A 14,565-nucleotide genomic window follows, 5' to 3' on the forward strand; every position below is an offset into this window, starting at 1 on the left:
TTTCTTGTTGATTTTCAAGGAATTCTTCATAAATGTAACAATAGTAATTATTTGTTAGGTGCATCTTTTTTTTTTTTTTGCCTTGCTATTTTGTTTACCCTTTTCCCTATAAATTAGGTATTTTGAATGAAAAGACCATCAAGGAAGGAAAATTTCATTTGTACTTTTCATTCTATGTGAAATTATTGGGAAATGTGATCAATAGCCACGAAGATCTATAAACAGTTATTGGTGAAGAAAAATTCTAACAACTATCTGCCATGTTACAGTAGGCTTGAAATTGTCATAAGCATACAGTAGGCTTGAAATTGGGGGATAAGCAAACAGCTAAATGTAAATAAAATGAGTTTGCAGTCATATGTGCTCTTTTACATTTCTGGTCACTAAGACATCGGTAACAGAACAAACTTCTCATGGTAAAACATAAGCTGCATTTGTAAAATCCGAGAAGTTTATGATTCATATAGTGATAGTGTAACATAAAGCAGAACAGACAACTAGCCACATTTTTGCCAATGTGATTGAACAATGTCTATGACCTAATTCTTATTTAATCTTGGTCTGACTCCTAAGGAATGCTAGATTCCAATATGGTTGACCATTTGTTGGATCATTAACTGTGTACCTTAGAGCAAGTCACAACTTTCTGCCCTCAGGGTTCTTCTATAGAGGACAGGCTCTGACATACAAATCTCTTAGATTAAGGGTAAAATGAGATATATATGAAAACTGTGGAGTAAAGAGATGCCATCATTAACAAGTCATGGAATACTTTGTTCCCTGCTCTGGGGGACAACGTAGTAAAGATGGAAATTTCTGATCTCAAATGTATCCCTCTCTGGGTCAGGAAGTGTGACACATAGACCCAACAGCAATAACTTAAATAAGCCTGATAGTATTCAACAGTTTAATCTTCTGTATTTGGAAGATATGTTTGTGTACAGAGTTTTCACCAGAAAGTTTTTATAGCAAACACTTTATGTCAGAAGTTTATTTTATTGGTAAAATATTAAATAATATACAGAATTAAAAACTGCACTTACACTTCTGAGAAGAAATAAATCTTGGACAAATTATATGCTTGTTCCTGAGATTCCCTAAATTTATTCCAGTAGCTGTGCACTCAGACAGTACAAACCTTTATAATATAATCCTTTTCACAAAGTATTACAAAGTTTCTGCAGCTTTAGTTGTACACACATACAGACACACACTCACACATGCATATACAACACTCATACACGTATACACAGTACCCACATACATGCGCAGAACATGTATGTGTGTGCATTAAAAACAAAATACAAGTCCCACATTTTAGTCTGCAGTGATAAAACTGTTTAGCAGAGGTCTCCAAATTGGTATATAGCAGAGCTGACTTGTCACACAGCTGCAAAGACTGTTTCAGTATTTCCATAGTAAACCTCATTTTCTGAGGTATTGTATTTGAACTTTAAAAAAACTACATTACACTGAGCAAACCTGACATACAAGTCTGGAATTTTAATTTTACATATATATTTTTATATATTTCTTTTCAAAACAGTTTTTATTTTCCCAAATTATTAGTTTGAAAAAAAATGAGGTTTACTGGTTTGACCTATTTTTTTTTCTTTCGCTTCTAAAACTCAAAATATCCTAGAAACTGTCAAGCAATTAGTTTTTAAAGTAGTCTAATTACCTTTGGTATTGTTAAAGAAAAAAAATCTAAAATGGCCAAGACACATACTGTACAAATGCAGTAACTGCCTTTAAAAGAAATGCCAAAGAAATGTTATCTTTTAACAAAACATGTATTTACATTACAGCAGTTTTACTACAGGGACACAGGTATAAAAAAAGAAAACCAGTATTCTACATATAAATATGTATGATACGAAAAATACTTCTTACTTAAATTTGTATGAAAACAGTGCTCCAAATATTTCTTAAAAATTGTCTTCAATAGGTGATAGGTGTTTAAAATTGAGCTAAGTGCTTTGCTTTTATTTTAAAGTTCATTTCCAAAAGAAGGAAAATGAAATAAAAACTATTAGGTTCTTAATTTAAAACATTGGACAAGGGTCTAAGAAGAAAATGCAGTCTTTAAGAATTGCAACTTCTTCAACTTGAGGACACATTTCTCAGGCAAAAGATTACCAATTTTAATGGAAATTTAGCCTAAATAAAGATACCATGAGAATAAACCAGTGGCTTCCACATCCTCTAATCTTTTTATTATACGGTGTTTTTTTCTTTGCTTGTTGTGTCCTTTAAACTAACATGCCATGATCTTCAAGGATTTCTTTTTTGCCATTAACTAAAGAAAGAATAGATCAGTTAAAAAAAATAACCATAGTTTTTAAGACTTCAAGGAAAGTATTGCACTTGTACAGAAAGAAAAGAAAAAATATCTTTTAAACTAAATAGCAGAAGCAATCATTCGGAGATTGCAATTATAACACATGGTCTAAAAGGTCCAAGTATTAAGAGCAAATATGAAGCCTGGAGAGCCCCCTCCAAACCTGGAATATTATTATAGTAATGTTAAAGCATCTTCTCCCGACTGGGAGATTTTTAAGACTTTTTGCTTTAGACTTTTAACATCTTTCTAAACTCTTGCAAAAAAATTATTTAATCTCTCATACATTTTAGGAGGAAAACCAAATCAGAACACAAACCCAACAGAAAAGGAAGGCAAACATACCATATTATGATGACATGATCTCTGGCGTCCTATTTTAGGTACCCAATATTTGAAAGTGAAAGTAGCACAATGGTTATATACCTTACTATTTTTAATCCAACCACTTCTCTTTTTAATATAAAACTACACTTGAGTATAAAAATATGTCAGCAAATTATACAGCCAACAAAAAATCACACACAAAAAGTTAAGACTTAAGAGACCAATGAATCGGAAGTCAGAGTTGACCTAATCTTCAAACTAGTGGGGGAAAGAGAGGCAGAGATGTCCAGAGGCAGTGATGGAAAGGATGTGGACGGGGAGAAAAGGGTGGTTGGGGGAGGAGAACAAAGTTGAAGAGGTAACAAAGAACTTAGTTACACAGAAGGGGAAGTGATTTTATGTTCAAAATCTGAGAGTGCCTGACAGTCAAAATGTTTTATCACAGTTTCAGAAATTGAACTACTTAACAAAAAGACACAAAATAATACAACAAAAAACAAAACCCAGAGTCCTTCCCTTGTTACAGTGTATTCATTTTTCAAAAATCCACTTCCAGTAAATTAAGTAGAATCCTGATAAGTGCATAGTAGGGGATTCAGTGACCTCCACCCGTCTGAGAAGCTTTTCTTACTGTGTGTCACTTGAGGTAATTTGAAGGGCCCAATTAACTGCAAACTGGCTTATCTGTACCTTTATGAAGTTATATGTTGTGTTTTATGTGGCTTAGCAGAGGGCCTCTAAATTTTATATCTTATTCACAATAAAAAGGACATCTTAGAAAACTAGTCATTCACGTACCACTCTCTGTATGGGGTAAAGGTTACTTCACAACAAATTTATACAGAAAATATACAAATGCAATGTTATGGGAGAAAAATCCCATAAACAGAATTAGGAACTTATTTCTAAGAGTGCATGTGAAAAATATCCACAAACTTACAGTACAGCAAGAGAAAACTAAAAAGCTAGAAATATAATGTTACATAAAAACCTTATGGAAATCCCAAAACTTTAGGTTACTGCAATAAATGTAATAAAAATATTCAAGGTGTCATTATTTGGCCTAGCAATACACTATGATAAAAAGAAACACTAGCATATCACAGCTTCTTGGTCATATGACATTTGCTTTGTATAACAAGCAGCTCATTTTTATTTATTTATTTTTTAAAAGCTGTCATATCCTAACACATCCATTGCAAGTAATACACAATCATGGCAGGAAACCATTTGAGATTATGCTTTGGAGAATAGCAATGTGATATGACTATTCAGTTTTGTTTTGTTCAAGGAGAATTAATTACCTGCTTCTTTACATTATTCCATAAAACATTAATAGATTAGGAGACAAAGATTCTCAGACTAGGACAACACTAGTCTATAAATGAAATTTCAAAACAATACTGTATTTTATTGACCAAAATTCCACTAATAAAGCCTGTGTGATACTAGAACTGATTCTTCCTTAAAAACAAAACAAAACCACATACCATAATGCAATTCACAGCTGAAATTTCCCTCTATGCCATATTTTACCTACATGATCTTGTAATGGTATTCAGAAATACTATCAAACTATTAAGATTAAAATCTGGTTGCAAAGTTTCCTTTTACTTTAAACAGATGAGCTGAAATTCTCTGATTGGAACTTCCTCTAACAGTTTTGCCCTAAGAACATGAAGATGTATTATATAGTACTCAAATTTAAGTGGTTTTTAAAAATACATAATAAAAGTGTTTGTAGAGCTACAACAGCTAACCAACACTCTCTCAATGCATTTTAAAAAGGCACCAATATAAAGAAATTTTATAAGTATTTAATACATTAAACTCAGGATCTTAAGATACCAGTTACTGTATATTTTAATTATTTTGCAGAAACTGGAGGTTTAAAAACATTTCTGAGATAACTCTCATATATACAAATTTTAATTTCACCTCTACTCTTTTCTTTTGCATTTGGGGATTTTTTTTGGATAATCTTATACAGATAGTACTTACTAAAAATAATATATAAAATATAACTAAAGAGGACCACAAATGTAATGTATCTCTTCTTGTACAATGAACATTTCAAAGTAAAAAAAAAAAAAAAGTAGTCAGTACCTCTTATAATCTAAGTTCTCTCTTGAAACTAGGGGCATACAGGTTTTTTTTTGTTTGTATTTTTGCAGCTTTTTCTGTTCTTTTTCTACTTTACAGAATCATTTTGGAGATAGGATGACATAACATTTGGAAAATCAGTTAAAACATTTTCATCTAAATGCCTTCACTGATGTCAACATATCATAAAGACTTCATAGTTTTGTGAGGTGTAGAGTTGAGACATGGTAAGTATAAATAAAAACATCAAGCTCACTAAAATATTGTCTCTTTCCATTTGCCAACACGTAAAAATTAATCATTTTTTTTTGTATCTTCCTATTCAAAAGTTATTTTTGTTTCCTTCGTTTTGGAAGTTATACCAAATCAGCTTAAAAATCCTTTTCTTGTTTGTTTAGATTCATTCTGCAAGTAGACTGTAAAGGCCCAAGGTTTTAGTTTAATAGTTGAACTAGTCCTAAAGACATACTAATAACTTCTTTAATATTTCTTAATACAATCTGGTAAAGTAAGTTTACTAAATTTCTCAGGTATTAACTCTGATTTTAACTCTTTAAGTGCTCTTGCAAGACATGTGGTGACTCTAATTGCTTCTTTTCATGACTTTTCTTCAAAGGAGTGTGTATGTGTGTATGCACACATGCACGCACTGACACACGCATACAATTGCTTGTATGCATGGAGGAAAACCATTTTCTACTTTGTAGCCAAATCTAAATCCTGGTCTCTCGCGTTCTGTCCCTCCAGAAAATTCTCAACGGAATGTTTTAACGACTCGAAATCTCTTCCAATCTGCTTATTGGTCATCTTCACCGTTCTAAAAAGCCAGGTTAGAATGGCTTTTTAAAAGTGATTGACCACTATTAGAGAGAGGCAGCACACATCTCCAACAGGAGCTGGAGGTAAATTTCTGGGCAAAATCAGGGCAAAGCAATGTGATGAATTTCTGAATTTTTGCCAAACCAGAAGAAAGAGGCTAACCCATTTTTATGCCCCTCCAGTACTCTAATGTGAAATCTCACCTAAATAAATTGGGCATATAACTGTTATGTAAAATTTGATTTATTTGGTGTCTGACCCTCATATTTATTTTTAGGCCCTACCAACTTGCATATTTCCTTTTGTGAAGAAGGAAGCATGCAAATATAGCCATTTAGAGTTTCCCAGAAAGCACCATGCCCACAAAAATTCTAACCTGCACATTTGAATTGACCTCGTCCTCATTTGTCCCTGCCACACCCTGAGCCATCTTTATCTCTTTCTGTTCCTCATATCATGTAGCTAAGAAAGTATAAGTATACACTTGTAGCAAATACACTCTCACAAATATTGTCCCTTTGATAAAGTAGATTCTCAAATAGATGAAATCAGAAAAGGAGTACTGTCTTCATGGGGGTACTACACAACTCTTTAGGTCCACCTAAAATTCAGCTTCATCCCAGGGTAGGTAGACACATGATTGTTCATACACTGAAAAAAACAAATAGTGAACAGGAAGAAAATTCATAGATAATACCAGCAGAAATCCACACACAGCCAAAGTTATGAACACACTGCCATCCACATTTCCTTAAATTGCAGTAAAACACAAAATCAGTAACTTACGTTATTTACCTTCCTCCAAAAGGGAAAAAATATGAAATTCCAATTTTTTGACTGGTTAGTGTAGGGGGAGGTAAGGAAGTCTCAAAAGCATACTTTACCTTTGAATAAATTGTGTGTTCACCATGTACCAAAGCATGCAGGAGGGGAAAAAAAAAAAAAAACAATATTCTATTTAAAACGTTTCATGTCTCTGTTTTGGTGCATTCTCTTAGATTTAAAGGACTAGTTTGGACATTTCTCCAAAAATAATTATAAGAGGAACGAGTAAAGGAGAGCTGAGTTAAAATCATCTTTGCCCAGCTCTAGCTGTGTTAGTGCTCAGAAGCTGTTTAAATAAGCAGATGATAAATGAGAAGATGAGTCAAGAGCAGTATTGGGGCCGGATTTGCTTCTCTGTCCTTAAGTCTCTAATTTTGCTAGTTCTCACGTCATTCTGCATTAAAAACATAGTTTCAGCCTCCTATTTAATTATTTTTTTAAGAGCAGTTATCAGTTACTGTTTAACAGAATCAATACTCATAAATGGCTATCAGATAATCCAGCCATGGTCAGGCCTGTCCTCCCTCAACACAAGCAGCAATTTCTGTATCCAGGTATGTCCCCCCCAAAATGACTTGAATTGATCTCATTTTTCCCTTCCCTCTAATGCTGTTGGACTGCACATAAAAAACAGAGCACCTTTTTATAAATGAAATAAAAAATTTGCACATGAAAAATGATAACATGGATGGATTAAGAGGTTTTTTTTTTGTTTTGTTTTGTTTTTTTACTAAGGTACTGAGATTCATTTCTGACAAGGACTTATAAGTAGTTGAATGTGTTTGAGATGGAAAACTGTGCAGGACATGATGACTTTTGCTTGGAGGTTAGGTTACATTCTAGACCCCAAAAACTGTAAAAAATAAGTTGTTTTTTTTTTTTTTATCTGTGGTCTAATGTACAGGTTACAAAGAAGTTCCCTTTTCCTTGCACCAAAAGTGGTAAATGTTATTATTCAAGAAATACTAGAATAAATAGCCCTAGTTCCATAACCTTATGGGGTTCAAGTTACCATATTCAGGTCGAATTAGTAATTGCTCCGACATTTTGAGAGCAAAAACCTATAGCAAAGAGTTTCATGATCTTCTACTCAAGTAGTAAAGGATGATGGACTATGGATAGAACACTGGGTGGTCACAGCTTGAAAAAATCAGTGGGAAAAGAGAAATACCAGAAAAGGGATTTCTGAGTAGGTTTTTTTACTCCTACTGTTAGCCTAATTATGTTTCTGCTGACTGGTTAACACTGATTAAATGCTGATAAAGTGACAATCGTAAGCATACTTTTAGAAACAATTATGTACACTATGCCACCATCACATTACAACTTTAAAAGAAGACTTCCAAAACAAATTTATGAAAAGCAGAGGTCCTTTCTGGAAACTACTGACTGCCTCTTAGCCACTCTTAGACCATATGTTATTCTTAAAACTAGATAAAAATACTACTCATTAAAGGTGTTAAAAGTAAGGCTGCCAGGGTGTCTATAAAATACCAGTCATCAAAACTATGGAAAACAGTGCTTAAGTTTAGAAAAATAAGATCACAGGACCTCAGATGTATTGTAGGTGTCCTCAACTACCTGTAGTTTACAAGTTTTGCTATATGGTACAGTGTATAACATACCGTATTATAAATTCCATTGGGGAAGTAAACATAGAACCCACAACAACTCATCCAAGGATTATCACTGAAATTAACACATGTGTTTGTGTTCCATGATCTCTAGAGGAAAAAAAAAGTTTACATTTTGAAACAGTTTCTTCTTTGAAGAGTAAAATTACTTATACCACTTTAAACTGTGGAAGTTCTACCCAGAAAACTCCAAACTTCCTTGCCTTCAATCATAATCCTGAACATCAGTGGCAAATTAGAATCTCTTAGGTGAACCTATATGAATCAAGTGATTTTTTTTCCAAAGCATGATATACCTTATATTTATGCATGGCAGAAATGAACCGCTCTTAAATTCCCACGTTACCAAGAACAATATCCCCTGTCCCTTCTCTCTTCTGTTTCTTCCTTATTGTAATTAGGCAGAGTAAATGACACTGCATCCACAAAATAAGAATTAATGACAGTAATAATATTAAACAAACAAAAATAAAAGGTATGTCGACATCTGAGGGAAGGTGGGATTGTAAGTGCAGTATTTCTTCATGTGCAGTTTGTTACTTCATAGGGGTCCCCTTTGGAATGAAAAGGCCTAGTGGAATGTGTGCTCCCCTCGAACAATGTGTGATGAAAACTCATAACGGTCCTGGCTTCTGTAGCCACAGATGTTGCATTCCAGTGGGTCCCGGTAGCCATGGCAACCCATATGAATGGTGTACATGACATGGTCTAGGAAAAGGACTCGGCAGTGCTCACACTTGAAGGCCCTAATCTGTTCTCCTTCTCCATTGAAGACCTTGTAGATGTCCTTCAGAGAGCCCTTAGGAGCCTTGGTGGTATCCAAAGCCTTGACATCCTCCTTCATGTAAGCTGGGCTTTGTTTCCTCTTGGGATTTAAGGCAGGGTTTCCTTGGTAGGACTGGTGGTCATCATGGCTGCTTTCTGAGTCTGTAGAATCCAGGCAGCTATTGCTGGGAGAGGCCTCTCTTTCTTGGGGTCGACTCTTTGGTCTGATGAGAGAGAGAGGACCATCCATGTTGTTTTCATGACTATCGGAGGTTTCCCTGCTAATGGGTCTTTCTATCCTATTTGGATGATAGACCTGAGAATAAGCTGAACTTATAACCGGGGCCACCTCAGCGATTGTGCTTGGCGGGTGCTGCATCAGTGGGTGAAGGGCCTCAGCTCCAAGGTAGGTGATTGCATTGTTGATGGCTTGGTCCATCATATGAGACTGCATTAGCTCAGCCTCTTTCTCATATGTTAAGTTCATATCAAAGTGAATGTCTGGGTAGCTGAATCGCATGAGCTTTTCCCCTGAAAGGGGGAGGGAAAGAAAAGTAAAAAAAACAAACAAACAAAATACAACAAAATTAGTGACTGGATTAAAATATACATGTACAAAGTTAATTGTCTCCATTTTCTATAATATGATATTCTTTAGATCAAGCATTTGTGCTCTTTAATTCTGCTAAGACTCAAATACTCTCAGCCTGCAAAGAGGATTAGTAATAAGAATTTCACAAGCCATTTGCACTTGTTTTAATGCCATCATGAAAATGCATCTAGCCAGAAAGGTATGATTGAGTGTGTTATCCTATTTTCATTCTCAATTAGAATTTCCACTTGTCTAGAGCTCAGCAACTGTAGGCAAAAGCAGAAATACCAGGTGAAAATAAGTCAGAGACTATGCTTGTTTTGCATATTTTAGACATCAGTGACCAAGCCACAAAGAGCATAAAAGCGAGAGTGATCTGATTATAACATCTGTCACTTCATTGTTATATATGGTTAATTTGGTTGATTTAACTGCTACATTAGAAAAAAAAAATTATAGAGCTGGCATTTGTCACCGTAGAGAATTCAAAGATGACACCATTAAAACACTGTTAAAAGTTGTATTGTTTGATAAACTGAATGGAATTTAGGACTATTTAAAAACAGGAGTTATTTCCACAAGTAGTTTATTTACAAACTTGGAAAATAATATGTTTGTTGTTTTGCTTCTTGAAATGGGGAATTCATCATTTTTACACCATCCCTTCCTCGTTTAGACATATGGGCAATGGTGCTGATATGTACACCCATTGTTAGTTTTCCATGCCTTATCTTGATTGAAGTATTTTTGTAGTTTTCCCTTTAATATCTACTTCAACAAATCAGTATTTTACTTCAACACAGTGTCTAAAGATTAACCGTAAAAGAGCCTTGTGCATAAAGCAGAAGTCATTTTAATTTTTCTCCTTTAAATGTTTCCAGCTTTGGACGGTGTATTTTATCTTTTTAAAATTCTGCCACTAAAACAACCTGGTCTCCTACTAATTGCCTAGTTACTTTCATAGGTAAATCTTACAGATAAAGGCTTCTTAACAATATATGTGGACTTCTTATAAATGTTTAGTATGTTGTTATAGATGGATGCCTAATTTGTAATGTTGATAAAAGAATGTTTATCTACAGAACTGCATTCTGGAAAAGCACTTTTGGATCACTAGTATTATTTCAGGTTTGAAAAGAGGTCCCCAAAGTGAGATTAGGGTTATAATCAGAGTAATGAAAATGGAAGAAAAAAATGATGAGACCTGATCTCATGGCATCCAATTTAAGATACTGCAATGTTAAGACTTAAAAAGTTAAGCTAGACAAACCTAATCTATATTCTCAAAGAGCTTACAGTTTAGAGAGAGTGACAGTGATTTAGGAATCATTTATAATACAGTGTGATATGTGCTATGAGGTCAACTAAAAGGAATATATATTAAGGGAGTAAAAGAAGACTTCTTGAAGAAAGTAGCATCAGAGATAAGAATGTGATGACAAATATTAGCCAAGTAAAGGAATGTGGGGGTGGAGCAGCTGGTAGGAAAGCTCAGAGGCAAGAGGGTATGACTTGTTCAAGGGATTACTTAAATTTCAGTATATAGCTGACAGTGGAAATAGATGAGAAAGAGAAGATAATAAGGCTCATTCAACAGCTAAGGAATTTGAATTTCATGCTGAGAGCAATACAGATTAATAGGGTTAAATGGGAAAGTGACTTGACTAGATATTTATTTATAAAGATGGTTTAGGAGGTTATTGCTATAAAGATCTGGTGGCCTGAATTAGTATAGTGGTAGTGGAAATGGAGAAAACCCAATGAAATGGAGAGAAATTTAGAAAATATAGTTTCTAGGGCTTGGTGATTATCTAGACTTAGAATGAAAAAAAGAAAGAACTTAAGCATGGAGCCCGTTTCTTATCTGGGAAACTTAGTGGATAGCAGATAGAAAGATGATGAATTCAATTTCGGAAAACTATGAGTAATAGTCGTGGTCCAGTAACTGCTGAGTAGAGTCTCAAATTTAGAAGAGAGATCTGGGCTTGAGATGTAGATACATAAGTCATCAGTTGATAGAAAGTAACTTCTGAAGCCAAGAGAATAAAAGGTATAACCCAAGCATTGGTAAAGTATGAAGATGAGAAGGTCAAAAATAGAACCTGGGAGAACACCAAGATTTTTATGCCTGCCCACAGACCAAGGCAAGTTGGATTCCTGCACTGGGCCCCATGTTTACAGAGTCCCTTGCTCCTCATGGAATGAGGAATGTGTAGAGCCAAAGGAATATGCCTATCTGGAGATTACTCCCTAGACCATACCCTGGATACCCAAGACTGAAGAATTCCTTTCCCAAATGGCACTGAATTTGCACTAAAGGTTAGCATAGTCCTCTTCATATGGTCTATCCTCCTGGTATGCACACACTTAGGCCTGAGGAGAGGCTAATACACTACTCTTTATGTGCTGTGTGTGGGGTGCAATGTGAAAAGAAGCTGAATGTGCAGGCTGAGGTGTCCACATGCATATGCATGAGGCCCCTTTTGGTACTGGAAAGAAACAGAAGTGGGTCTAAGAGAGAGGGCTGGCTCCAGGTCAGGCAGTGGTTCTGCTCATGCTGTCAAGGTCTGGTGTGGAACTCTAAAGGATCTAAGCATTCTATATTTATTTGAACTCAGTCTTCCAAGTTAGGAAGGTAGAACAACAGTTTTTCAGCTTAGGGGCATCTGGGTCTCTCAGGTGGTTAAACATCTGACTCTTCGTTTCAGCTCAGGTCATGATCTTGTGGTTTGTGATTTCAAGCCCTGCATCAGGCTCTGCGCTGTCAGCACGGAGCCTGCTTGGGATTCTCTCTCTCTTTCTCTCTGTCCCTTCCCCTCCCCCCCTCAAAATAAATAAACTTAAAAAAATAATTTTCAGCTTAATTTAAAATATTAAAATATTTAGGCATATGAATGGAGGCCTTCATTAGTACTTTTGCCCCATCTGCATAGCTGTTAAGGGTAGATTCACAATGAAGACTGAGAAGGAGCAGAGAAGCTAGAAGAAATGCAAGAGATCAATGTCATGGATACCAAGGAAAGAAGTGTTTCAAAAGCAATTAATTATTCAGGAGTGGCAAATGTTCTGACTGATATAAGATAGTCTAAAAAGGGTCCACTGCACTTGACACTATGGAAGCTGGTGACGTTGATAAGAATCATTTCATGGGGAAGAAAACCAGGTTGCATAGACTAGGGAATGAGTAGAAAGAAAGAAATTATGGAAAGCAAGCATAGAGAACTCTTTCAACCACTCCATTTTTTGAAGAGGAGAAAGTAGGTGTAGCAGGAAGGAGATTTGGTTTTGAGGGAATTTTTTTTTTAAATGATGAGAGTTTATCATATTAAATATTAAAAGGAAAATGCCAATAGAGGGTAAAGACTGAAAATACAAGTGAGAAAAAGGAATAATAAAATGTATCAGGTGGGGGGGGGGGGGGAAGGCTGTGACAGAAGAATTCCAGGGCACAAGAAGAGGAATTAACCTTAATTAAAAAGAGGGATACTTCTTTCATTGAAACAGGGAGGAAAAAAAGAAAATATTCCAATAAATGCATTTAATCCTTATAAAATTAGTAATATTATATTGAAATCATTTGAAATGACTTTATTCCCTGTAAATTGAGCTAGAATACCATCAAGAAGTGAGATACCATGTTTGTGGAGAATAAATGTTGAAATGGCTATAGGATTCAGCAGGAGAGAGGACTATGCAGGGATGGGATCAAAGTAGGACTGCTACAATGTGGATGGAACAACTGATATTTGAGATCACTTATTCACTGATTCATAGTGACCAATTTGTAAGGCTGTGGGATTTTCTCCAAAAGTACTAGCAGCCCTGTAGATATGGGACAGATGCTTCTCTGCTTTCAATAGAGTGGGGTTTCCTAGTGGGGTTTCACTAGGAGAAGGTGATAGACAACAAAGTAAGAGAGTCAAGAATATTGGCAACAGAGTAATAAACATGATTAACCATGGAATCTAAGCTGATAATAAAAAGAGAGGAGAACACAAAAAGATAGAAAGTTCAGGGATCATTGGTCTGTAGGGCTTGAAAAGGTCAAAGAATAGTATTTAACTGAGGGGCATGGTAAAAAGGAATTTATAGTGAGTGTGGAGTGATGAAATTTTCATTTCAAAAACCATCACAGAGACAATGTGTGATTGCTTTTTATATACTACTCGAAAGGATAATCCAAATAAAGAAAAAAATACCATTAAATTCCTAATAAGAATCTAATGTTATTATTTTAAAATCAAGATGTAATTAGGAAAAAAATGTGTCCCCCTTTTCTAAGGATATAATCAAATCAAATTGAGAATAGCATCTCTAAGTCATAGTAAACATTGAAAATGTTACAAAGAACAAAACTAAATAGATTCAGAAGACATAAAAAAAAAAAAAAAACATTTATATAAAGGAAGAAAGACTGGAAGAAAAGTTAGGGCCCAAGGCAAGCCTTTGAGTATTCTTGCAGTATTCTTGATACTATATCAGTATCAACTGTGATCCCTTAGGGCCGTTCTCTAGTCTTTTTTTCAAAGAGCTCTGTCAATAAATCTCTCCAGCTTGTCTTAAAATGATATTTTGGTGATTTGTTAGTTCTGCGATTTCAGATTGAAAGGATATCTTCTCTAAGTGATTGATTATTGGAGTAAAAGAATTTTATTAGCCTTCCCTCCCTGAAATAACCAAAGATTTTCTACCAGTCATCACTCAACCCATATCAGGATGTTCCACAATACTCTTTGACAATAGAATATGAGAATCTATTTGAATATTTTTCTCTTCTAATTTTTACCCTTTATAGTAATAAAATCTATAAGAATAGATATATTACATATATAATTAATGGCAATTATTTATATAGAATCACTATTTTTATGTATTCTTTTTTAAATTTTATTTATTTTGAGAGAGACAGAGAGAGAGGGAGAGAGAGAATGCGAGCAAGGGAGGGGCAGAGAGAGAGGGAGAGAATTGTAAACAGGCTCCATACTGTCAGCACAGAGCCCTACACAGGGCTCAATCCCATGAACTCTGAGATCCTGACCTGAGCTGAAAACAAGAGTCAGAGGCTTAAAACCAATGGAGCTACCCAGGCACCCCACTATCTTTTATACATTCTTAAAAAACTTAGATGTTTTTTGCATCTAAGGGCTTGGAAATGAAAA

General features: G+C 34.9%; 1 protein-coding gene across 14 annotated transcripts in view; it reads right to left on the bottom strand.

The window, feature by feature from the left end:
• Window positions 1-976: 976 nt before the first annotated feature.
• IKZF2 (IKAROS family zinc finger 2) overlaps window positions 977-14,565 on the bottom strand; it is a 164,454-nt gene continuing 150,865 nt past the window's right edge. For all 14 annotated transcript variants that reach the window (XM_019838622.3, XM_019838617.3, XM_019838620.3 and 11 more), the window contains one exon: window positions 977-9,345. In XM_019838622.3, the coding sequence (XP_019694181.1) occupies window positions 8,621-9,345 (725 nt within the window). In that variant the 3' untranslated portion in view covers window positions 977-8,620. The remainder of the gene's footprint in view (window positions 9,346-14,565) is intronic.

The sequence above is a fragment of the Felis catus genome, chromosome C1 (assembly GCF_018350175.1).
Source record: "Felis catus isolate Fca126 chromosome C1, F.catus_Fca126_mat1.0, whole genome shotgun sequence".
In the NCBI taxonomy this organism is placed as follows: domain Eukaryota; kingdom Metazoa; phylum Chordata; class Mammalia; order Carnivora; family Felidae; genus Felis; species Felis catus.